The 25,681-nt window shown below is 60.7% G+C and overlaps 1 protein-coding gene across 1 annotated transcript; it reads left to right on the forward strand.

Annotated features, from left to right (window-relative positions):
* Positions 1-7,048: 7,048 nt before the first annotated feature.
* On the forward strand, positions 7,049-24,509 carry WDR5 (WD repeat domain 5). Its single transcript, XM_082842415.1, has 14 exons — positions 7,049-7,087; positions 9,102-9,277; positions 9,964-10,072; positions 10,280-10,353; positions 11,036-11,125; positions 11,328-11,417; positions 11,533-11,616; positions 15,187-15,242; positions 19,212-19,258; positions 21,497-21,572; positions 22,201-22,234; positions 22,495-22,569; positions 23,093-23,180; positions 24,127-24,509. Exons 2-14 carry the CDS (start codon positions 9,197-9,199, stop codon positions 24,225-24,227), a joined length of 1,005 nt encoding a protein of 334 aa, XP_082698541.1. The 5' UTR covers positions 7,049-7,087; positions 9,102-9,196; the 3' UTR covers positions 24,228-24,509.
* Positions 24,510-25,681: the final 1,172 nt, after the last annotated feature.

The following is a 25,681-nucleotide window of genomic DNA, read 5'->3' on the forward strand; positions in this document are numbered from 1 at the left end:
CACGACGCCCCCAGCTACCTCATTCTTCTGGAGGCTGCAGAATGTTCCAGTATCCAATGTACCATGATGGATTCACCTCTTCCCCTAGGGATGGACATTTACGTTGTCTCCAATTATTTCATCCTTATAAATAATGTTGCTGTGGGACCTCCCTGGTGGTCCAGTGGTTAGGACTCCGTGCTTGCACTGCCGGGGCCCGGGTTTGCTCCCTGGTCGGGGAACTAAGATCCCGCAGGCCTTGTGGAGCGCCCAAAAAAAAAAAAAAAAAAATGTCGCGGTGAACTTCCTTGGGCAGCCTGCAGCCTTCTGCAGCTGTGTCCCAGGGAAAGATTCCCCGAAGGGAACAGCGGCAGGGTCTGTGTGTTCTAAATGGCACTGAGGTCCATCTTTCATTTGGGTTTTAGGGACTACTGTTTCTATTATTTAAATGGCATTCCTACCTTTGTAGTCCCTCCTCTTTGGTCCCCGGACAGCGTTAACATGAATTGATGTCTGGGATTAGAGCTATAGCCAGAAAACCCACGCCCCACTTCCTCTGCCCCAGACTGCGCCAGTTGGACCCAATTTCGAGTTTGCTCCAACTTCCCAAAGTGGGCCCACAGTGGGGAACGCCTGTCCCATTTGCTGGGAGCTGGAAGCTGGGTGGAGTGGGGTGCCCCTCCCTGCCGCCAGTTCCATGCCCCAAGGTCAGGCTCACACAGGAAGACAGCTGCGAGGAAGCCCTGGCTGCTGGCCAACCTTGGAGAAGCCTTGTCCACGGTGCCTGCAAATGCGAGGCCCTGAGCTGTTTGCAGGGGGATTTAAGGGCCCCGAGGATGGAGGCAAGTGGGGACGCAGATGCAGGGGGCACCGAGGCTCCTCGGGGGGAGCCAGGGCTGGAGGGAGCGTGCCGGCAGCTGCAGCCGGAGCGCCTGGGCACAGACTTCGGCCCCTGGCGTTTCCCCTGTGTCAGCTTTTCTATTTTAGGCTGGTTGCTCCTCGTCAGGGAATTCTCAGCGAGCCGTGGGAAACCCAGAAAGGCGGGCGCTGGGTCTGCGCGGCTCCCGCGCGCCCTTCCGCGGCCCTGGGGTGCCCTCCAGCACCCGGGCGAGGGGCGCACCCGGGTTGGCAGGCTCGCTCGCCCACACGAAGGTCACCCTTTCCCTGGCCTCACCCTTTCCCTGGGTTACGTGTCCCGTCGAGAATGTTCCCAACTTGCGACCCAGTCGGGCTCCTGGATCTTATCCCACAGAAACAATTTGCAGACGTGAAACCCTGGCAACGGCCCAAGCGTGTAGCCCGGGGCTCACCGCGGCCGTGGGAAGGGGATGGAGAGCGCTGCGCGGGGTAACGTGGGAAAAGCCCGCGACAGGCGCTGAGCAGGAAGGGTGACTGCAGGACGGCTGTGATTACAGTTACGTGGAAACCGTATCTGCCCACGGAAAACGGCGGGCGGCTGGTGGCACGCGCGGGAGACTCAAGGCCGAGGGTGGGGTCAAGCCCCAGCTCTGCCATTCGCTTTGGCCTTGGGACCCTCTGCGCCTCCATTTTCCTTATCTGTGAACCTCAGAATAGCTTACTACCACGTTTGGGGTTTAAGGGGACCGTGTTTATAATCCTCAGGCCAGGAGGACTCAGAAAGGCACACATTAGGGGCTCAGGAAGGGCAGCTGCCGTGGGTTTTATAACAGGGACAAATGGAAATAGTTTGACAGGACCGGGGAAACACCTGTGGAAGACCAGTAGCCAACTTCACATCGCTTAAAAAGGGCCCCCATAAGCCGCTGCTGCACAGTCCACACCGGCTCCCCCTCCCCCCACCCCCGCCAACCCGGAAAACACCTCTAAAGCCTTTGAAAACTATCCTCTGGCTTTTTGGGGCCTCTGATTTCCACCTTCCCAGTCGCAGGAGCTGTTTCTTTTCTCGCTGCTGGGACCCTCTCTAACCAGGGGGAGTTCACCCAGGCCGAGGCGGGGAGGGGCATTTGCAGACCATTTGCAGACCGGAACAGGTGGGGCCTGGCTTTGGAAGTGGGAGCCGCGTTCCGCGGATTCCTGCCGGGCGCTCCGCCCAGCCTGGCTCTGGGCCAGACTGGTGCCCGCAGCGCCCAGCTCCACCTGGAGAGGGCCCACCCGGAGGCGCCCAGGCCTGGAGCCAGCAGGAGGCTCGAGGCTGAGGGGTTTCGTGGTGGGGACTTTCCAACAAGTGAGGGTAGTGAACTGCAAGTGAAATCGAACATTCCAGGATTCATTCATCTGGAGGGTCTGTGCCCTACTGTGTCCCCTCCCAGCAGGCATCTCAGCCCAGACGGGCCACCCCTGCTCCTATGAGCCCACAGGAGTGATGGAAGTGGAGGTGGCTTCAGGTGACTGTCCCCGCTTCCTTGAGACGGAGGGGCTGCCGGGGATGAGAGCTTTCAGTTCTGAAACAGGACAGTGCCAGGCAAACTGGATGGTCAGTCTCCCTGGGGAGAACAACCTACAGGGCTGACCTCAGGGAGGGTGGCACCAGGAGGGGAGGCCATGCAGGGGTGCTTCCTAGCCAGTGGGAGGGGGAAGGGAGACAAGGAAGGATACATGGGGCTGGGGGCTACACTGGGCAAAGGCCATGGAAGGAGGGAAGCTGACACCAGAAGAAATCTTGTCAATGTCAAAAGCTGGTATTCTTGCTGTCTAATCTGCTCTTTCTGTACCCAGGAAAGTGAGGCCAGGGGAGGAAGAGAAGGAGGGTGGCACAGTTAGGACTAGAAGTGGCTTTCTGGGCACCAGGGTTGAGAGCTGCGGGCCGCTGGGCCCCAGGGGTCGAGGGGCAACTGCCTGTCCTGATGGACTGGTGGGAGGTGTGGGGAAAGAGAGAGCAGAGATCAGGGAGGGAAAAGGGGGACAGAGTCTCCCAAACCAGCCGCCCTGGCGTAGTTACCAGGGGAAAAGGAGTTTTAACACAAAACCCCACTGACCTTGGCTGGCAGGAGCCTTGGGGTCTCCGGACAGCGTCAGCAGCTCCCTGGAATGTGGCCCAGCAGAGGTGGCCCGTCCAGTCAGGAAATCTGGTGGGCAGTGCCCGCAAGCCCTGGGTCCTAGGTGTCTTCCACGACCCTCCCTTATCAACTGCCATGGAATGCAGAGCTCTGGGCCTGGCCAGTAAAGGGCCAGTTTGCCCACCCAGCGTCCTGCCCACTGTGGGGAGCATCACAGCCTTCCTGCCACGTCTGCCGCGTCATCTGTTCCTCTGTCACCTCCTGGCAAGCCCTGATCGAGTGCTGTCCCTGATGAAATATTTATCACTAGGTGACAAAATACGGTTTTTCAAAAGCTTCAAGTCCTATAAGAAGGTGATGTTCTCCATTTCAGCCCCGCCACTTCCGCAGACCCTTACTGACGGCTCCCGTTGACATAGGTTGCTCCTTTGCTATTCATCCGTCCATCCATCCACCCAACCATCCACCATGCAGGCATCTATCCATCCATCTGTCCATGTATCCATCCACCCACCATCCATCCATCCACCCGTCCATCCACCATGCAGGCATCTATCCATCCATCTGTCCATGTATCCATCCACCCACCATCCATCCATCCACCATGCAGGCATCTATCCATCCATCTGTCCATGTATCCATCCACCCACCATCCATCCATCCACCCGTCCATCCGATAAGCACCACTGGGTGTGTATGGTGTAGTATATGGTGGTTGCGAGTGCAGCCTCGGCCTTGCCAGCCCTGAATCCCATGGTTGCGCCTACCGCCTATGGGTCCTTGGGAAGCTTCTCAACCTCTCATTCTCAGCCTCAGTTTCCTCACTGTGAAAAGGAATAAAGGCACTTACTTCACAGGCTTGCTGTGAAGGTGCAGGTGCAGGCAGGTAACAGGTAACAAACTTACTAAAGAATAAAGCACGCAGGTGCTTTCTCTCATCCTGGGCCACCTGCGCAGAGTGCTGTGATGAGGACCCCGACGCAGCTCAGCCAGGAGACGCTGAACAAGGAATTACGATGAAAGAAGAGTGTTTCTGCTGAGGAGGAGCTGGGAGCCGTGAAAATGTAGCCAGGAAGACTCACCAGGTTTGGGGCTCGGGGGAGGAAGCCCAAGCGGATGGACGTTGGCTGTCGGTGGGAAGGGTGCCCTGAGAGCAGGAGAGCCTGGTGGAGGGAGCTGGGTGAGTCGGGAGGGTGCCCAGACATGCTCCGGTTGTCTGGTTGATGGGACAGCCTGGATGTGTTGTATTTATAGAAATCGTTCACGGAAACAGCTTCCTTTGCCAATTAGCTGCCGCTGGCCAAAGCACAGTGATAAATGTTCTAAAAAACAAATCTCCAAAATGTTTTCTCCTTCTCTAGCTTTTATTCTCCCTTCCCTTTCCACTTGTGATTTTTCTGAGCCTGACCGCATTTGGGGAGGGTTATAAAAGGATTTAAAACTAAAGACAATAAACAAATCACCTGCTTTTGTTAAATTGCTTTACTGGTTATGTTATTTGCTTTCAGGATTTTAGCTGTGACCGCAAAAACACTCAACAGATTTAGATTTTCTCATTTTAACTGGAAGGCTCTATCTCCTGGGGGCGGGGGGGAAGGCAAGACCGATTTACCTGGGAGCCTGGTTTGAGTTGAGTTCCAGGGTCAGGAAGTACTTCCGATTTGGGGCTGGGATCCGGGGTGCACAGTTTGGGGGTGGCATTAGGCTACAGGGGGAGGCCAGTCTGGTAAACCCCGCCAGCAGAGACTGGGTTTGGACCCGAGGGCAATGGGAAGCCGGCTCTGAGTCGTAAACTGGGGAGTGACAGATCAGACCGGGGGTTTTATAAGTTCTTCTGACAGTGCTTCGGAGAGGTTTGGAAGAGGCCAGCTGGGAGGTGGGACTGGGGTAGGGATGGAGGGAGGGAAGAGGATGGCTATAAGGGCTCTCTGAGAGGTGAGGGAGGGGTCTACGTAATGGGCTCTGTTTCCGGCCCAGGCAGCCTGGTGGATGCAGATACCCTTTTTCATCCGGAGCTGATTTTGTTACCTTTTGTAGTCAAGGCCTCATGCTCCAGGGCACCTGGCCTAAGATGACTAGGGCTGCAGGGCACAGAGCTCCACATCCGGCCAGGCGGGGCCAAACTGGGACTTTGCTTCCCCCCGCCCCCCCCCCCGCATCCTTCTTGGGAGGGGCTCTCCAGCCGGCTTGTCAATCGTGGCTCCTGTATCTATGACAACCACACAACTCATTTTCCCTGGTCATTTCCATTTAAAATGCGCTGTCCTTTTGTTTGCACGGGTTCCTGTGTCATATTTGGTGTTCCCATTTTTAGTTGGGAAATAAGACACTGCATATTATTCTACCCACGGGCCTGAACGGGGCTGCGGAGAACATCCACGACTCTAAGACCTTTGTGGGTAGCAGAAGTAGGGCAGTGGGGTGAGAATGCGCAGGCTTTGGGGTCAGAACGCCGGCTCCGGGTTCTCCTTGTGTCCCTGAGCCCTCCTCTCCAGGCCTCTCCTTCCCCACTTGTAACTGGAGGTGGTAATACCTGTCTGGGCCATCACCCTGCAGACGGCAGAGCAGCCCGCACGCAGTGACTGTTCGCATCTCCGCGCTGGGGGCTCAGGAGGGAGCAGGTGCGCCCCGCGGGCTCTCCGCACGGAGGGATCGGGAAGACCCGGATAACCCGGCCGCCGGCCTTGCGGGAGAGCTGGTGGGGGCAGTGCGGGGGACGCAGCTCCCAGAGCCCGGGTTCTGAACCTTCTGGAGCTCAGGTTCTTCGTTTCAAACTTGGAAGGTAAGGGCCCCTGTACGGGGGTGTCCCGAGATTAATGGAGACGCCACGCGGAGACACCGCCGGGGCCGGTCGGACGCTCTAGACGCCGTAGCCGCCGCTCGCCAGCGTGCGCGACGACGGAGGGACGCGACCGCACAGGTGCCCCAGCCCAGGAGAAACGTTAGGGCCCCGCCGCCCCGCGAATCTCGGGGGCGGGGTGCTCTCTCCTCCCTGGGCGCTGCTGCAGGGCGAGCTCAGGATGTGGACAATCGAGGGGCACATGAGCATTTCCTCTATGTATCTTCTTCCTACTTCAGTTTTCAGAAAGTGCAGGAGAAGGGCTGGAACCGGCCACCTTTGGGGTTAACGCCTGTAAGCAGGAGGCACGGGCAGCACACTGTTCCTTTAAGGCGTTGAGCCATGCCGAGGCGTTCTGCTCCTCTCCGCTCGCCGTAGCTGCCCTCCGAGAGGCCGGCTTTGTGCGTTTGCCCCGCCCCAGCAGTCCCCGCCCCGCGCGCGCGCGCACGCGCACTGTTGCTCCCCGCACCGCCTAGTTGAGCTCCCGCCCAGGCGGCGGCCGACGCGAAGCCTTGAGAGCCCGCCCCCGTCCCCCAGCCGCCCGGCAGGTAAGTGGCGACCGCCCGGCCGGCAGGCACGCCCCGGGGGTGCGGGACCGGGACAGACGCTAGCTCCCCCCGCGCCGCCCGCCGCCGCACGTGTTCCGGCGGGCCCGGCCCGGCGCCGGTTCAGCCCCGCCGGGCCTCCCGGCGCAGAAGCCCCGCGCCCGCCGCCTCGCCTCCGGGTGCCCGCTCTGCGCCCCTCCTCCCCGCCGAGCGACCGGGCCCCGGCGGCCCCCTCCCCTGACCCGAGCCAGCCCCAAACGGACCCGCACGGACCGCCGAGCCCCGGGGACCCCCGGCTTCTCCCGCCCCCAGCGGTCAGGTGACAAGCCCCCGGACCCGGGACTGCGACTTCCTCCTGCAGCCGGCGTGCGTCCCCCGTTTGCCTCCAGAGAAAGACCTCTGGGCCACCGAGCCATCCAGTGCCTGGATGTGGCGCGCTGTCCGCTCTTCTCTGCTGCAGAGGCGCCCTCACCCTAACCAGCTGCTCACCCCCAGCCGGGGGCAGCCAGGCCCCATCTCCCCTCGCGCGAGCCCGGGGCCCCAGGGGTGCGGGGCTGCCGGCATGAAGGGAGAGACCACCACGCTCTTGCTGTGGAGTCTCAGACCCCTTCTAGTCTGGCCTGCGAGAGCCATTTTGGGGGATGTGGAAGATGCTCCCTGGTAGTCCTCTCACCCCGTTTCTACCCGCCCAGGTCCGCTGTCGACATTGCCTCTGAGGTTGGCCCGGCCCCGTAGGAGGCGGAGAGGTAAGCCAGAACGCCCGCGTGTCTGAGAATCCAGGTGGGGTGCGGAGAGCCGGGTTCCCTCGCTCTCAGTGGGCCTCGTTACCGCCAGTCTTCTCACAGCCAGCGGCCCAGTCTCTGGGGTGGAGCCTAGTAATTTGCATTTTACTCCGAAGCTCTCCGAAGAAGTTCGGACGCTCAGCCTTGGGTGGTGTGTGGCTCACCTAGGTCCCAAGAGGGAGCGGGTAGCGAGTGATCTGGAGGCCGGCTGCAAACGTTGAGCGAGAAGTTGTGTTTCTAAAAGTTTGCTGAATTTTTGTGTTGGTTTTTTGTGTGTTAATGTTTTGCTGGCAGGGGTTAAGCTGGGAGGGGCTGGGCACCTTTTCTGTAAGACCACCTATTGTATGTATTCCCAGCTCCTCACCTGAGGGCAGCAGGTTTGCGGGAGCCACACCACACCTCCTGGCGGGTCTTCATTTTTACTCTAGAAGGAGCTGCTCAGGCCTCTGGGCTGCCCTTCCCACCCCACGTGGAGCCTCTTCAGTTTCCACTGGTGTTTAGGTTGGACGCGCCCCGGGCTTCCCTCCTCTCAGCCCTAGTTGTGGTCTGCCTTTCTCAGATGCTAGGTTCTGTGAAACAGACCATCCAGCTCTCGTCCTTGGCTCCTTTCCCCCCACTTGTCCGGCCCACCCAGGGGAAGGCAGCACCTGGGTTAATTGGCACGGCCTGCTTGCACTAAAACTAATCACCAGGTAGGCAGCGTTTCCGGAGCGCCAGCTTTGTGCCAGCACTTTGCCCCCCCGCAGCTTTATTGACCTGCCCCTCCCCTACCCCACCCTACTGCTTGGGCTTCGAGTGCTGCCGGATCCGTTCCTGGGCCGGGATCCTTGCTGCAGGTAACCAGCTGTGGCCTCACAGGGTGCTCTGCACAGCTGTGTTGCATTGTGATTTCGCTCCCCTCCTCTTGGATGAAGACTTGGGGATGTGTTCTTTTTGATGGCTTCTGTCCCGCCTTGGTGCGACAAGGAGCCCGTGCAAGCTTCCAGTTTTAAGCGCCGAGCTAGAATTTACAAGGTGTGAACGCATTGGATTAACGGTGGTGTCAGCTTCCGGGAGTCGGCTGGCCAGTGATGCTTGCAGGATGTCTTGGTGGCTCTCCTCTGGAAAGGCGCCTTCCCTCGTTTCAGAGTCACCTGGTGTGCTTCTGTGCCACGTGTCCAAGTCGCGGAGTCTACTCCTGTGATAGAGGAAACCAGTCTCTTACCATGCAGCATTTGAGGGGTTCCCGTCTTCATGCCGAAACCTAATTGAGCTGCAGTCTCTTTCCCTCCTCTGCAGTGAGTTTGCTTGCAGAGTGTCCTTGCGTACTTCAGGTTGCTTTTAGGAAGCCTAGCGCTGGCGACTCCAGCAGGCGGGGCTGGCTCCAGTCTGTGCTTTTCCGGCTGTGTCTTGTCGTTGCTTCACCAGGGACAGAGAACCTCTCCGGCTGTTAGCGTTTTGGAAGCAGCCTTGTGTCTGCCGCCTACACGTGGTGACCTTGGAGTCCCCGGGAGGTGTGGACCACTGGGGCCTGCTCTTGTGTTTTCAAACGTGGCTGTTAGCACTTTTGCATCACTTGGGATGCATTTAAGGATTTGGATGAGTTCCCAAACTTCTGCACCCCGTAGCTCAGTCTCCTGTAATTTGGCGTGTTTGCTTCCTGACAAGAAGTCTTTGGTTGATTTTTTTTTTTTTGAAATGCATCAAGGGCTCTTTGAAGAGAATTACGTTTTGTCTGCCTGGACTGTGCTGCATTTCAGACATGCGGTAACAAGATAGGAAGCACCCCTGAAGGTGGGTCTTGGACTCTGATCACAGAAGGGATGAGAGCAGCAGAGTACCTGCAAAGGACTAGCGAGGAGTTACGTGCAGAGGACCCTTAGTTTGGAACGGCGCCTGCTACAGGGCTCAGTGAGGTGGTCAGGTTTTTAAAATTCTTTTTCCTGGAAATTAATTTTTGAAGTGTGGTTTGTCTGTTGGCCTCGGTCCCCCACTGTAGGTTTGGATTAGCAGACAGCCCTTGCCACTGTGCGTCCTCCACTCGGAGCTGTGAACTCTCTACCCGCGTCGCCCTGCCTGGTGGGCTGCAGAGCCATGGCAACCGAGGAGAAGAAGCCCGAGGCTGAGACCGCCCGAGCACAGCCCACCCCGTCGTCGTCGGCCACGCAGAGCAAGGCACGTCCCTGCGGGCTCCTGGGCACGAAGGCTGGGAGACCCTCGGGAATATTTCACGCCCGGAACTGTTTCCCCTCCCCTCCCCACCCCCCACTTAAATATTGCCAGTTTTTACTCCAAACTACATTCCCAGCCAGGCCAGTGCTGATTGTGGGCCGTGTCGGGGATTCCCAACCTGTCACCTGGGGAGGGGGCTTCACCAGCAGTACACATCCTTGGTCTTGATCGTAAGAGTCTGTGTGGGACCTGGGAAATGCCTCTTGTTCAGCACCTCGCCCCTGGCCCACACAGTTCCCTGTGGAGGGCGGGTGTGCAAACCCCTCCTGTAGACCGCAGGCGGGCCTCTCACCAAGGGCGCAGGCCTTCAGGTGTGCGTCGGGGAGCCTGACCTCGGGTGGGTGGGCTGCCGAAGCAGGGCTGGGGCTGCCGGAGGTTCCAGCTGCACTGGCGGGACTGCCTGGAGGGCGGCCTGGGTGACGGGGGCTTCAGGAGAGGCAGGGCTTGTGAGGGGACGTGCGGAGCCCGGGGTTAGGCGGGTGCACCCCGGTGGACGAGGGCTCTGGGAAGCGCCGTCACAGGGTAGGTGTGAGCGTGAAATTCGGCCTGGGCGCCAGCTCCACACTGGTGATCAGTGGGTTTGGACAGTGGTGGTTACTTTTCGCTGACTAGTACTCTCTCTTGAACAGCCCACACCTGTCAAACCAAACTACGCTCTGAAGTTCACCCTGGCTGGCCACACGAAAGCTGTGTCCTCCGTGAAGTTCAGCCCGAATGGGGAGTGGCTGGCGAGTTCGTGTAGGTGCCCCTGGGGCTTCCCTGCGTGTCCCCTCGATGTGCCCGTGCCGGTTGTGATTCTGAAGGGACGGGCCTGGGCCAGGGGGGAGGCCTGGGGGTGGGTGCCGAGGACCGCGGCTCCCTAGGGGAGGCCTGTGTTGTGGGCAGCCCAGATTTTGGCCTCTGGATGACTGGAGACCTCAGTTGCTTTTCATTCCTTTCTTTCAGCTGCAGATAAACTCATTAAGATTTGGGGAGCATATGATGGGAAATTTGAGAAAACCATCTCTGGTCACAAGCTGGTAGGTCTCAACCTGGGCCGAAGTTGCTGCTGGACGTGGGTTGGGGCCCATCTCCGGGCTTGTCAGGTTAAGATTGAACCTCCCTGCCCCCAATTTTTGGGATAGTTACTCGTCTCTTGGGGTTTTTTTAATTAGTTAATTAATTTTTGGCTGCACTGGGTCTTCACTGCTGTGAAGGGGCTCTCTAGTTGCGGCGAGCGGGGGCTACTCTTCGTCGTGGTGCACGGGCTCATTGCAGTGGCTTGTCTTGTTGGGGAGCACGGGCTCTAGGCACGCGGGCTTCAGTAGTTGTGGCTCGCAGGCTCTAGAGCGCAGGCTCAGTAGTTGCGGCGCACGGGCTCAGCTGCTCCGTGGCATGTGGGATCTTCCCGGACCAGGGCTCGAACCCGTGTCGCCTGCACTGGCAGGCGGATTCTCAGCCAGTGCACCACCAGGGAAGTCCGCCTCTTGTTTTTCAAGCAAATAGTTTTGACCAGATGAGTTTCTGCCCAGCTGTGAGGCCTGGCAGAGCCACGGAGACCAGGCTTCTGGGCCCGGCCTGCGGGTTCAGGCTGTTTGGTCAGCACGAACTAGAGGGAGTGGCCTGCTCAGTTATGTCCAGTTGGACGTTGAGGATTTGACTTTTGCTGGCTAATCGGGTTTTGCCGAGATAGTGACTGTGACTGTGTGTTTCCTCCCCCAGGGAATATCTGACGTGGCGTGGTCCTCAGATTCTAACCTCCTTGTTTCTGCCTCAGATGACAAAACCCTGAAGATATGGGACGTGAGCTCGGTGAGCTGCATGGGCCCCTCCTTGGGAAACGTGTGCGTTTGGGGAAGGGGCTTGGGGTGGGACTGCGTTTGGGGAGCAGCCGTGCTTGTCGTCAGGGGCTTTACAGCTGTGGCGGGTCAGCTGCTGATGGGTTTAGCCTGACGGCTGACATTTGAAGAAACAACCACTGGGAATGACTTAGTCTCACAACACTTCCTCTCAGGGAAAGTGTCTGAAAACCTTGAAGGGACACAGCAATTACGTCTTTTGCTGTAACTTCAACCCCCAGTCCAACCTCATCGTCTCGGGCTCTGTGAGTTTGGGGCCTCCCCAGGGGCGGGGGTGAACCGGGGGCCGTCCTAGGGGCCAGCGAGTCTGTCCCGCCCGAGCCCCCGGAGAACCACTGCCACCTGCCCCTCTGTCTCCAGTTTGACGAAAGCGTGAGGATATGGGACGTGAAGACGGGGAAGTGCCTCAAGACCCTGCCCGCGCACTCGGACCCCGTCTCAGCCGTGAGTGCCCCCCGCCCAGCCAGGTCGCAGCGCTCGCCCGACAGCAGGGCCACGAGTGGAGACTGGGCTCAGGGTTCCGTGCCCGTGGGAGGCGGGGCGGGGAGGCGGCCCTGCCCGGAGGCTTGCAGAGCAGGCGGGTGTTGCGTGGAGCCACCTTTGGGTGGGTGGGCAGAGGGCCCTGGGGGCCGGGTGGCCCAGTCGTGGGTGAGGCGGTGGGAAGGTGGGGCCCCGCGAGCGTGCTGCACACGCGGTCCAGGGCTGCTGCCAGCGCACAGGATGAACAGGCAAGGGTTAAACTACACGCGTGTCATAAACGGTTCCATTTACAAACGGCCAAAGTATTTCTTTGCCAGCGAAGGGCCCGAAGTGGTTTCTTAGCCAGGTTTGCCTTTTGGAAAGTGGAAGGGGTCACGTATAGACAGCTTGTTCGCTGTTACCGAGGACATGGTCCTCCTCAGGTTCTGGACTTGTGGAGGTGAGTGACTTTAAGTGGCTTCAGCCTTGGAAGCCCTTTGTCCAGCGGGGCCGTGGGCAGAGCCCTGACCCCCTGGGGGACGCGTAACGTGTGCTGGTCGAGGCTGCCTGGCGCGGTGCTGGCCCTGTGTTACGGCCGGTGCCTGCGGCTGCGGGGAAGGCGCCCCTGCCGTCTGGGCCCCGGGCCCTCCTGAGCCTGTGCCGTCGCTCCTCTGTCCTCTGCGCTGGGGGCCCCGTCTGAGCCGAGCTGGCTTCCAGACAGGCCGCAAATGGGCATGTGTGAAGTAACCAGGAGATAGTCGGAGTGAAGGCCATGAGTTGAAAGAGTTCTGTCTGTGTTGCAGTGGTCAGGGATGGGGCTCTGATCGCAAACGATGGTAGGATTTTTAAAGTCTTTGCTTCTTACAAAAGTAACGTGTGCTTATTTTTAAAAAAGGCAAGAGGCAACGTAGCGCATAGCAAATCAGAGTCCTCTGAGCTCCCATCCTCAGAGGCAACTGCGCGCAGCTGGCAGCTACCGTCTGGGGGTTTCGGTTTTTTAAGTGCGTGTTTTCCAGCCCACCCCCCCTTGTCGGATGGTGGTGGTGCTACGGGACAGCGGCCTCCTGCTCCAGCTTGCGCACCGCAGAAAGGTCTCGGACACCTTCCGGCTCTGTGCCTGCAGGTGCTCGACACTCTCGTCGTCCCCCCGGGGACGCTGGCTTGTGACTTGCACTTTATGGAGAGAAGTGCAGCGCACGTCTGTTGAACAGCCTTGCACGCTTGTGCCACAGCATCTGCGGGCAGGTGTTGGGTGAGCACCGGGTCTGCGAGCGGTCAGCCTTTGCGAGGCCAGTCGGGGATCAGAGCCCTCAGGGTGCGTGGGCTTCCTGCGGTCTTCCGCACCCTTGAGTCCAGTTGCTGTCCCCCTGCCTGGACTCCCCCATGTCAGTGCTTTCCTGAAGTCCCTGCTGTCCCCTTCATCCTTCCCGCCCCCTCTCCGCAGCTGCTGGCCTGTGCGTCTGCCTCACTTGCCCACTCTCTCCCTCTGCGGCGCGCCTGCAGGTGTCACCTCCAGGGAGCTCAGCGGCTGTCCGTCTGAGTCGGGACTTGGCGTCCCCACTGGGGTCTGTCTGGCCCCCCCCTTCCTTCTGGGTAGCACCGACTTTCTGGCCGTCTTGCCCCTCACACCCGCGCGCTGGTCTGCCAGCGTGTGCCGGCGGTGCTGTCTGGACGTGGCTGGAACAGAGCGGAGCGCGGCCCTGGTGGGGCAGGCTTTGGGGCCCCGTGTCAGCTCGTCATCACCCAGCGAAGGGGCTGTGATCAGATCGTAGTGTGCAGGTTCAGAGGGATGAGTGTGATGAGATCCGCTGCTGTGAGTTGTAGGGAAAGCGGCTTCGGGAGGCTGACGAGCACGTGGCTCAGGAGTGGGGGGAGTGGGGGCGCCGTCAGCACCGCCGGGGGAGCAGGACGAGGACGGTGACGGGGCCCTTCACGGGCCACGCCATCCACGCGGAGGCCGCCAGCCACACACGGCAGCACCACAGGCTGAGACATGCAGGAGTGGGCAATACGTAGGCTTCCAGCTTCTGAAGATCCCGTGCAACGGAAAGAACGTAAAGTGTCTTGTTTATAACTTTTAGCGTCGGTTACGTGTTGAAGTAGTATTTCAGGTATATTGGGTTAAGTAAAAACCTGTCAGGTTTGTTTCACCTGTTAACTCCCCTGCTGCAGTGGCTAAGAAGTTTAAGTGGCACACGTGGCTCCATCACGGGCCCCTCGACAGTCTGGACGGTGGTTCTCCAAGCGTGGTCCCCGGACCACCTCTGCTGGGAGTGCGCAAGCTGTGCAGATTGTCGGGCCCGGCGCTGGGCTTTGACAAGCCCTCCAGGTGCTTCTGCTACACGTGGGTTTGTCCCCTGGGGACGCCTGGCACCGTCTGGAGATGTTGAGGTTTTCAACAACCAGATGCTACTGGCATCTCGTGCGTCAAGGGCGGGGGAGCTGCTACACAGGACAGCGCGTAGCAAAGGAGTGTGTGAACCGTGTGTCAGTGGTGTGAGGACCAGACGCTGGTCTGAACCGTGGCGGCAGGCGGGCAGCCCCAGCCCTGTCCCCGAGAGGTTGACCCGGGGCGCGACCCCCCATGGGACAGGCATCCCATGTAGCAGGAAAGGGCGTTCCAGCAGGGAGTGTGTGTTGTAAAAAGGCTTTTCCTGCCCAGGACTCAAATGAAAACGATGGGAATTGATGAACTCTAACTTCTGACGTTGTGATTCCTTCTGTATACACTGAGGTTCAGTTGGAAAAAAGAAAGAGGACAAAGGCAAAGGCAAACCACTTCTGAGGAAGGGAGTGCTCACGTTGCCATTTCTTTATCAGATGGTGTATCTCGCCTGTCTCTGTAGTGGGCAGCTAGGCATTCAGATACAATAACTGGTGTGGAAGTGTCACAGGTCTGCTTCTGGGCCCGGCACCCGATCTGGACATTGCACCTCTTCCCGGGCACAGAGTTTGGAGCAGCCTGGATCTTGTTCCTGCCCCGTCTGCAAAGCTCGAGTGTCGCAGGGGTTGGTGTCCGGGCCCTCGGAGCAGGAACCGGGCCGTCTTGTGATTCTGGGGGTGCTCAGCGTTACGCGGCTGGGAAAGCTCCGGAGTGTCTGAATAAGCGGGCATCCTTCTCCTGACTTCTCTGCCTTGTTCGATGGAAGTTGGGGAAGCCCTGGTCCCACTGCCCCCACGGCCATGCGGGTCCACAGACACGCTCTGGGCAGTGGGGCCTCCACGGAGCCAGCAGGTCTGGGTTGGTCGAGTTTGTGATTTAAATACTCAAGACGTGTTTCGGGGTTGGTTTTCTTTCTGTGGTTCAGTCTTCCGTCGTGAAACAAACTGACGGTTGCTTGAGACACCAGGTAAAAATGACCGTTTTATCCACGTTGCTTGTGGTCTGCGTTAGCATCCTTGGGAAATCAGAACTTAAAGCTCGCTCAGAATGCAGCAGGGTGCGTGTCCCTTTGTCGGGGGCCGGTGAACGGAAGGCCGTCCAGGTGAGGCGCAGTCTGTATTGATGCTCTGAAAGTAAGTTTCTTTTCCCCCCTCCCGCTCCTTCATCCTCAGGTTCATTTTAATCGTGATGGATCCTTGATAGTTTCAAGTAGCTACGATGGTCTCTGGTAAGTGAAAGAGCTTTACTTCGTTGAGTCAGCAAGCGTTTAACGCCTCCTCTTGCACCGTTGTGCCTCCGGGCGTCCAGCGGAAGCCTCTGCCTCGAGGGGCTTGGGCAGGCGGGGTGGTGGTGAGCGTGGCCGGGAGAGGGGGCTCCTGTCAGCAGCGAGGCCCCAGCCGGAGACGCGGGGAGGCGCTGCTGTCCTGGACGTGGCTCCCCGTGGACCCTGAAGGGGGAGCGTCCCAAGCTCGTGGCGCTGGTGGGGAGGTGGAAGGAAGGTGTGCTGACGTGAACGTCCGAGAGTGTCCATCGGGGCCGTCAGGGTCCTGAACAGGTGGATGAAAACAGGTCCCGTCACGGAGGGTGAGGAGGAAGGGTGGCGGGGGCGGGACATCCAGTCTAAGCGGATCGCGCTCGTGGCCTTGGCGCTGGTAGTGTAAGTGCCCTGTGGATGCTTTAAAGAGACGCGAGGGAAGACGCGGAGATAAACATTTGAAATTTAACGCGGCCCACGTGGGTATAAAGCGTCAGGAGGTATCTGGGCTTGGAGGGTTGCGCGTCACAGCTCACCTGGTTACCGGGAAGGGGAACCTGGGGAGGGGGTGGGGCGGCAGCAGCGGCCGGACCGATGGCCTGAGAAGGACTTCCCAGCTACGCGGGAGAAAGACAGGGTGGCTAGAAATTTGCCTACATTTAGTGAAAATAAAATAGAGAAACTCGAGTAACATAAGTGATAACGTGTAAGAGTACCGTGGCAGAAACGGAGCTCAGGGTGCTTGCTGGGCGCTTACCGTGGGGGGGCTGGCTGAGCACCCCCAGGAAGGCTGTCAGGTTTGGGTTAAAAGCCCTCTGACTCTTGTTGCTTTCAAGAAACACACCTAAGACAAAGGGATGAGTCAAGGCTCGGAAAAGAAGGGTGGGCACGTGGGGTCGGGCAGGTGGGAAGCAGAGACCGAGTGTCAGCCGGGGCGACGGTGACGGAAATGCAGCAGGTGGAGTTGACGGGAAGGCTGAGAAAGCTCCGGCACCAGGCCCCACGGCCGCCCGAGGCTGCCGTGGGGAAGCTAGGGGTACAGGGAGCCGAAGTATTTGTGAGGGAGTCCAGCCTGCTGCTTCGACTCCGACAGCAGGGGGCTTGGGGTTAGCGGGGCCGAGCGATGCCACAGGCTGTGTATCTGCTACAGAAGTGCTGGTTTTCTTAAGCGTGTGGCACATTCTCAGAATTGCTTGTGGACTGCCTTTAAAAGCTTTCTAAAGAAGTTAGGGGAAAGCAAAGCAGGCCCGAAAAAGTAAGGGGAGGAAAGTTGTAAAGTTAGAAGGCGGAGAAAGGGGAAAATGACAGGAAAATTTAAATAAGCTGCATCCTTCATAAGGCCCACAAAGCGGTCAGCCTTTATAAGCCTAAGTAAGGAAAAAGAGCAGAAACGTGCAAGACTAAATTAGAGAGGGGACGGGAATTCCCGGCGGTCCAGCGGTTAGGACTCCGCGCTTCCACTGCCGTGGCCCGGGTTCAGTCCCTGGTTGGGAAGCTGATATCCAAGGTGCGACCCATGGCCAGAAAATAAAAAATAAAAAGGGGGTGGAAAAGAGCAGTTTCGGGGGGATGAGGGACGAGCAGGAGGATGCCTGGCCCACCTCTGAGCAGGCTGTGTAGACGGGGATTAATTCCGACTCCCTGAATTGAGCAAGGGGGTCACCATGGCGGAGATTGGAAAAAGCGATTAAAGGGCTGAAAACTATATGGACCCTATGATTTTACACTGGAATTGGGTTAAGTAACAGAAACTGCTAAGGCTGCTGGAACTGGACCACAGGACAAGTTGGGGAGCCGCCCGGTTCATTCCTGGGTCCAGCATGACCTAACTCCCCAGCTTGACTGCTAGGCCAAAAAAGACAACCACGGAGGACACTTCACTAGTGAATCTTGAGGTCACAATCCCAGGAAAATGTTACAAACTGAGTCCACAGTGTGTGGAAGAACAGTATTTCGTGACCAAGTGGGTTTGTGAGTCATGAGACGATTGTAGTAATGTACCAACCAATAGGAAATTGAAAATCTAATAATTATACCAAGAAATTGGAGGCAGAGATCCATATAATTTTCTTACCGGGATAAGTCAGGTAGGCGCCTGATAAAATCCAGCAGCCGTTCCTAATAAAAACTCCAGCAAAATAGGCCAGTGTCACAGACTGTTCAACAGAAACTTAATAGTCACGTTTATAGTAAGTGGTTAACGTGCCACATCCATTTCTGCTAGAATCGGGCAAAAGTCATGCCCATCTCCTTCAGCATTTGGTGCTATTTGGAATTTCTAGCTAACGTGATAAGAAGATAAAGTCATTGTGTGAAAACTGGATAGAGACTTATCTCTTTGTAGATGGAACATTTGTATGGTTCCCCCCGTATGCGGGCCTCTCACTGCTGTGGCCTCTCCCATTGCGGAGCACAGGCTCCGGACGCGCAGGCTCAGCGGCCATGGCTCACGGGCCCAGCCGCTCCGCGGTATGTGGGATCTTCCCGGACCGGGGCACGAACCCGTGTCCCCCGCATCGGCAGGCGGACTCTCAACCACTGCGCCACCAGGGAAGCCCTGTATGTTTTTTAAAACTTAAAAATCACGTATTTGTACTTTACAAATAGGGACTCATTTAAGCCTCATAACCGTCCTGTGACTCGGGTACTGGATGGTCGCCATCCCCGATCCTCAGTTGGGAAGCTGAGGCAGGGATAAGCCCCTGCCTGCCATCCCCGAGCTGGTCAGCGAGAGAGCCAGGGTCCAGAGCACACCTCGGGCTCTGGAACCCAGGCTCTGAGCCACCGAGCCTGCGGGTTACAGAACGTGGACGGGCACTTGGTGAGGTCCCTGTTTGCAGATTGACAGTGTTTCGCTCTCCTGGGAGCTACCAGTTAGTGGATGAGAGCAAGTTCCCCCGTAAGAGTCACAGAAGCATCGGGGTGCTTAGAATGTGATTAACAAGAGAGCGAGGCCTGTATGCAGGAAATGGTAAAATGTAACCAGAGGGACACAGAGCAACGAGGGAGGGACGGGGGACCAGGCACGTCCTCATCCTGGCGGTGGGGAACGCCCGTCTCCTGGGCTGGTATGCTGTAAGCGGTTCGATTTAGAACCCCTGCAACTAGATAAAGTGAATTTAAAATTCTTAGAGAAGCGTAAACTGAGTTCTCTGCCAGTAGAATTAAAACAAACAGCGAGTGGGGGAGTGATGTTTCTGGGTGTTAAAACCTGAGACACAGTTACTGCAGCCCCCAGGGCGGGATTGGCTCCGAAGGGCTGCAGGTGGGACAGTGAACGCTTGGGCGATAACCCCTGCGTTCCCGTTACCTGTAAAACCCGCGTGCCCTCGACCCAACGCCCGCCCCCATCGCTGGGCATCTGTGCTCCAGACGTGTCCGCGTGAATACACCGCCATGGTTCCCAAAACAGGGTGTTGTGTTGGCAGAAATCACAGAAACACTGAGGTTGCAGCGACGGGATACCTGGCGCGTCCCGTTGGGGAATAGCGGCCCTTTGAGTGGGTTCTCTTGCTCCTGAACTAGGGGACGTCCAGAAAAGTGCCTAAGATATCCTGTTTTTATAAAAAGCACTCTGCCCCAGGGACCGTGTGCTTGGCGTGTTTTCGCGTGGAGAGCCCTGCAGGGACGCAGGTCGGGCTGTTGGCCTCGCGGCCGTGGGTGTGCGGAGAGGGCCGGTCGTCCCCCCCCCCCCCCCCCCCCCCCGGCTGTCCCAGCTGTCGCCATGAGCGCGCTGCTCCGTGGTGAAGGCAGCAAGAGCACACGCGTGCCGTCTGCACGTGCCGCGCCCGTTCTGGTCCCCAGGGCTCAAGGGAGTGGTTGTGAACGGTGACTGGAAAAGCGAGATAGGACTGGCTGTGGCTTGGTCCTGAAACATCCGCATTGAGAGCCTGGAGCGTAGGAAGCTGCTCGTAGTCACCTGCTGTGCTCGTTGCTTTGCAGTCGGATCTGGGACACCGCCTCGGGCCAGTGCCTGAAGACACTGATCGGTGAGTACCGCTGGCTCCTGCTTGCAGGGGGGCCGCGTCCCAGGGGACAGTCTGCCGGGTTGGCTGTGGCGGCTTCTCCCACGCTTCCTGCCCTCCGTGTGTGGTTCTCTGGAAGCCTCCCTCTCTCCCCGCTGGACCTACTCCCTCTGGGAGGGCTCCCCCTCTCCTGAGCGGTTCCGTCTCCCATCCGCTCCTTCCTGATTGGCTCTCCCTTCTGGCCTCGCGTGGCGCTGCCCGGCGGTGTCCTCTGAAGGACCCGCAAGACCCTCGGACTCTGCCCGCGCTCAGCAGACCCTTGTCTTCCTCCCTGGCCTTGGGGACCCTCCGCTTGGGTCATTCCTTCAGCACATGGGGTCGAGCCCCTGCCCTCAGTGAGCCCTGTCTGCTGGGGGTGCAGAGATGGGGGGGAGGAAGTGGGCAAGGGGCCCCGAGGTCTCTGCACATGGGGCTGGGCCGTGCCCTGGGGAGGAGGGGAGGGCGGCACGGAGTGGAAGGACAGCGTGGTCTGGGCGGCAGCTGGTGCTGCTGGGCGTGGGGGGTGTGTGGCCAGAGGGTGGCCTCGGGCCTGGGAAGGCAACGCGAGAGATGGAGCCCTGGAGGGGTCCGGTCACGGACTCGGCGGGCAGGTCTTTGCAGTGTCGCGTTGAGCAGGCAGGGCCGCCAGGGCGGGGCGCCCACCTGAGCCTCCTGCGCCCGGCTGTCCTGGGAACAAGCGTGGCTGTGAGAATGCGCTGGGACCACCGTGACAGGACACCGCGGGCTGCGCGGCTTCAATAGCAGAGACCCGTCCCCACTCCCTGGCGGCCAGATGTCCAAGGTCAGGGCTGGGCCGGGCCGCTTCTCCCGAGGCCGCTCCTTGGCCTTCTCAGCGTGTGCTCGCTTGGTCGTCCGCTGCGTGGGCTCCTGCTGTCCCCACCTCCTGCTCTGACAGGGATGCCGGTCAGACTGGCTTGGGCGCCCCCCACCCCCCACCTTATTTTAACTTAGCCCACCTCCAGGATGCTGTCTCCCAGGTGCCGGGCTAGGGCTTCAGCAAGAGAACCTGGGAGGGACACAGCGGCCTCTGTGGTTTTCTTGCTCTGCGAGGGGGGCCACCCTTCTGACGTGCGTCCTTCCCCCGACCGTGGCATCTCCCTGTGTCTGTCGCGCTGTCTTCCCCCCCGAGGCCTGGGTGGCCACCTCCGCCCGGTGGGAAGTGTCCTCGTGCCCAGACGGCCGAGCGCGGGCAGTCCCTGCAGCCGCCCCGCAGCTGGGTGGGAAGCCGAGGCCAGAGAGGTTGACGGCCGGCAGCAGCGAGCGGTCTGGGGCCGGGCCGGGAGGGGCGGTGGGGAGCCGAGTCCCGTCCCGTTTCTAACCTCGGGTCTAGGGCGTTAGAACCTCGGGCGTTGATGGGCAGCCCCGCGGTGCTTCGCCGTCGGAGCCTGGTTAGACCTCTGGGCACTGCCTCCTGTCGTCTGAGCTGGGGTGGGGGGGGGGCCTTCTGTGTGGCCCGGCGACCGGGTGGCCCTCGCCTGCTTCTCGTGGGCATTTTCGGTGTCGGGGACCAGCTGGAGGGAGCAGAGGCCCCTGGTGCGCGGGGGGCAGGCCTGGGCCTCCCGAGGTGGCGATGCGCATGCTGCTCCGCACCTGGTGCTCGGGACACGTGGCCGCGCTGGCCCCCCCCAGGGCGCACGCCCAGGGCTCTCCTCGCTCAGGCAGGGACACCCTCCTCCTGAGGAGGCGTGGGACCGTCACAGAGCCCCAGCGCCTCCTGGGCGTGGCTCCCGTGCCAGCGGCTGAGAGGGTGGCAGGGCCTCTGACCCGCCTTCCCAGGGCCACCCTGGGGCGTGCGCTCTGGCCCCAAGCGTCGGGAGCAAGGGTGCGCTGTGGCGCCGCCAGGGTTGTTTCCGGGGAGGAATCACACGCCTTCCGCTGTAACCACGCAGCCGGAGAGCGCCTGCCTGAGCCGCTGTGTTCTCAGGGGGACAGTTTCTCGGTTTAGCTGGGTGTTTGCAAACTCCCTCCTGTGAGGAAGGCGATCCCGAGGCCGACTGGCCGCAGGGCCTTCGCTCCTGAAGCCCTAGTGTCATGGGGTCACTGGGAGAACCGGCTCTCACGCTGGCACGAACAGTGGGTGAGGGAGGTGGCCGGCCCTGGGGGACGCCCGCGAGGGGCGGTGTTGGCGCAGGTGGTGGTGAGGGAGCGCCCCTTCCTGGAGAGCCAGTGCCCCGCTGGCAGCCGTCTCTGTGCTCCATGCAGACGATGACAACCCTCCCGTGTCGTTTGTGAAGTTTTCTCCGAATGGCAAGTACATCCTGGCCGCGACCTTGGACAAGTAAGTGCTTCCATCCCCGGCGTGGCGTGCGGCCAGGCCCGTCGCCCCCCAGGGCCGGATTCCCAGCGTGAAAGACGATTCATCCCGCTGGGGCTGGGCTCCGGACGTGGGTGCCACGCTGGGAGGGCCTGTCTGTGTGGGGGCTGGATCTCAGGTTGTTGGCTCCGTGGTCACCGTGGCCCATCCTGTCTGAGGTGGTGGCGGGCACGGTGGCCTCGAGGTGCGGGGCCCCGTTCTGCCCGGGCACCCTGCTTCTCCCCCGACACGCTTCCGGGCAGATGTCACTGGCCACCGGCCGCCCTCCCGGGAGGTGGTTGGCGCTCGGCCTCCTGTGCACCGTGGGCTGCCCTCAGGTGGGCTTGCCGGGTCGGCCGCCATGGGAGGAGGAAGGACTGCCCTGGACGGGGCTTCTCCTGCCCCTTTCTGGCAGCAGCGAGGACCCCTTACTGGCTTAGGGACACTGGGCAGCTTCCTTTAGAAAAGTGTCCTTGACCTACAAATGCTGGAGCCCCACACTCTGCTCGGGTGTCCTCACGGGCCCTGGACGCCGTGCGTGCGGGGCACCTGCACCCGGAGGGGGTGGGGCGGCCGTGGCAGAGCGCACTGACCCGCCCCCTCTGCCTTGCAGCACGCTGAAGCTCTGGGACTACAGCAAAGGCAAGGTGAGCGGCGGGCGGGGCTCGCAGAGGGCTCGTGTGGGGTCCTGGGCTGTGGCCGGAGGGGCCCAGGAAGCGGCTCTGCACGTTGCTTGGTGCACGTTGCCTGAAGACTCGGGTTAAAGCTGGACCTGGGCGGGTTGTGCGGGGTCGGGGCGGGGCCCGGTGCTCTACAGAGCCATCCAGTCGCTGTAAGATGCCTGGACGGGGGCAGCACCTGGGCTGCAGGGCGGTGTGGCTGAGCTGGCGTCCCCTGGCTGTCTCAGTGCCTGAAGACGTACACGGGCCACAAGAATGAGAAGTACTGCATATTTGCTAATTTCTCCGTCACTGGAGGGAAGGTAAGTCGCCTCCCGGCTCAGGAGCTGCTCCCGGCCCCTTCCTGAGACGGGCCTTGTACTCTCACCCACAAAACAAACAGGAATTTCCTGTTTTTTAACCAAAATGAAGTCACGCCACACAAAGTGCTGGTGACTCTCACTTGTTTTGGGGTGTCCTGTCCTGGCTGCTTGGGGCCCACAGGCTCCGTTGTCACGCCGAGGCCTCCTGGGAGTCGGTCCCCGGTGGGTTCTGGTCCCTTGCGGGCGGCCCTCGCCCAACCCCCAGGCTCAGACTAAGGAGCTGATGGTGACGAGCAGCCCAGCCGCGACTGACGGCAAACGTCCAACGTGGCGACGGAGTTGAGGAAACAGCTTCTGTCCCAGAGGCGCCTCGAGACGCGTGGCGGGCCGTGCATCAGCCTCTGCGCGGGAGGAGGGCAGGGGCTCGGGGCCCACACGGGGGCGGGTGTGCCGTGGGGTGCAGGGTACTGTCCGTCCACACGTGCGCCCTGACCCTGCTCTCTCCCCCTTCGTCTGTGACCAGTGGATTGTGTCGGGCTCGGAGGACAACCTGGTCTACATCTGGAACCTGCAGACCAAGGAGATTGTACAGAAGCTTCAGGGCCACACAGGTGAGCTCGGCACCTGTGCCGCCGCCCTCCTGCGCCTGGTGCCCCGGGAAACCTGACCCAGCGCACGTGGGCACCTTGGGCTGCCTCCGCTGCCTCCTCTCCTCACCCGCGGGTGACTGGGGGACGCTGCCCGTTTGGGGGCTGCTTGCGGCGGGGGGGGGGTGGGGTGGTCTGGTCCTGGCTCCTGCAGCCTGAGGCCACAGCCTTTAACCTCTTCTTCCTGTCGGCCGGGCTGCCCGGCCCCATAGCCCATGCGGGCGCTGTGGCCTGTCCTGCGTGGAGGTGGCACGGGGAGCGGGGACGCCCGCCGTCACCCCGGCTGCCCTCCGGGCCGCTGCTCTTCCCCCGTGCTCAGTGGAGAGTGGTGTTGAGCCCGTTGAGAGTCAGATCAGAGTGACACCCTCCTCCCTAAGAAGGCAGCTCCGCCTGGGAGCAGGGCCTGACCCCGGAGGCCGGCACCGGCCTTCGGCCTCCATCGTTGGCCCGTTGCTTCTCCTCTGCTGTGCGGGCAGGACGCTCAGAGCCTCGTTTGAAGCCACTCAGGCCACAGGGAAAATTCTGGGGTTCATTTTATTTAAAAGCTACAAGCGCATTAACCTGACCAACCCCAAGTGGCAGCTCGTGGGATCTGCTGTCCCCGCCCTGGTGGACTCGCAGAGTTGGCCCCTCGGGGCGTCCTGGGGCCCAGCGCTGGTGGAGGGGGGCAGCCCCGGGCTCTGGTCCAGGTGCAGAGGGCGCAGTGTTGACACCGTGAGACCAACAGCGGCCCCCCAGCTGTGCCCCCGGCCCGTGCGGCGCCCCAGCCTCCGGGCTGGGTTCTGGGCTGGGAGCCCCTGCTGTCTTCCTGCTCGGGCCCTGGGCTCTGTTTGCCGAGTGCACCGCGCGCAGGGCCCTGTGGGGAGGGGCCGGGTCCAAGGAAGGAACCATTGTCGGCTGTCGTTTCCAGACGTTGTCATCTCGACGGCCTGTCACCCGACCGAGAACATCATCGCTTCAGCCGCCCTGGAGAACGACAAGACGATCAAGCTCTGGAAGAGTGACTGCTAGGCCCGCCGCGCGGGGGCTGTCGGGAAGCCCACCCGGACTGGCGGGGGCGTGGCTCCCGGAGGGGCTCCCGGGGTCCGGGCCTGGGGGCCGGAGGGGCTGGGCCTGAGCCGCCTCTGAAGACGACTTGCCTGGGGCGTGTCTCCCACTGGAGGGTTCTAGAAGTTGCTGGTGAAGTTTCTCACCAATTCCTCTCACCGTTGGGGAAGAGTTCCTAGTCTGTGTTGTGTTCAAAGAGAGTCAACAGAAATTTTTAATTTTTTATTACAAAAAGGTGAAGTTCAATTTACCACGAGTTGTGTGTTTTTCCAGTAACTGTTCTGTACCGTTTATGCGATGTTATTACCCAGTGCCAGCGCTGTGACCACGGCTGTGTTGCTGCCACGGCTTCTGGCCGCCAGCCTGGCCCGCCCGAACTCGGGGGTTGCCCGTCAGTGCTCAGCAGATGCCCTGGAGACACTGTCCCGCCTGCAGCAGTAGCCACGTGTCTTGAGTCTTTCTGGGAAGCGCAGAGCGGCGTGCACTGACGTCCGGGTAAAAGCCTTCTGTGTTTTGGGGTGGTTGCCCCTGTGCTGTTGGCGTGGCGACCACACTCAGGGCTTCCGTTTGTCCCACGGGTGGTCACACTACAGGCAGCGCCTCGGGCTGTAATGAAGGTGGGGTCGTGTGCGCGTGTGGCAGCCGAGTTCTCAGCAAAGCTTTCCTCCATGTGGCTCTTTTAGGAAAAGTCTCAGTTGGCAGGAGGTTGAAAGGATTTTTCTCACGAGACAGGTCCCCCGAGTGATGTGCCCACTCCTTCCTTGTCCACGCGGGGTCCGGGGCCGCAGAGGGCGAGTCAGCTGTCCCCGCGGGCTAACGGCACGTAGATGTGGGGCCGCGGGAAGGAGGCGGGGGGCCTAGTTGGGATGGGGCCGGGGACCCTGCGATGTCGACCTGTGGAACGTGGCGGACGCTGGCGAGGGCGGGGGTGTGGGCGGCCCGGGTCTGGGGCGCACAGGCTGCTGCCCGCCCCCGCCGCCAACCGCGGGACCCACGGGCTTGGGAGCCGGCCCCTCGCCGGGAGCTGGGTGTCATCCGCCCTCCTCGCACACCCAGCGGCTCTGCTTGCTGGGTCAGGGGCCTCTTTCCTGCCGGCGGGAGTGGGGTGTGCGGCGCACCGGACTGCAGGGCAGTGTTGTCGCAGAGCCGCTGCCGTCCACAGGGACCCCTCCCTGCAGCCAGGCCACCCTGGGGTTCCGATCCCGCCTGTGGCCCCGAGACCTTTGCTGGGGAGGCGCGTCCCCTGCCTGATGCCGGGCGGCGGGGCCAGTCTTTGGGCTCCGGGGGTCCCTGCAGATGGGGGAGCGGCAGTCCACCCCGCAGCGGCCGCTGTGGCCCAGAGAGGACAGTCGCACCGGCGTCTGGAAACGAGCCTCCCGCCGTCCCCCCCCCCCCCCCACGTGGGAAGAAGCCGTGCG

The sequence above is a fragment of the Leucopleurus acutus genome, assembly GCF_964270905.1.
Source record: "Leucopleurus acutus genome assembly, chromosome: 7".
Taxonomy (NCBI): Eukaryota; Metazoa; Chordata; class Mammalia; order Artiodactyla; family Delphinidae; genus Leucopleurus; species Leucopleurus acutus.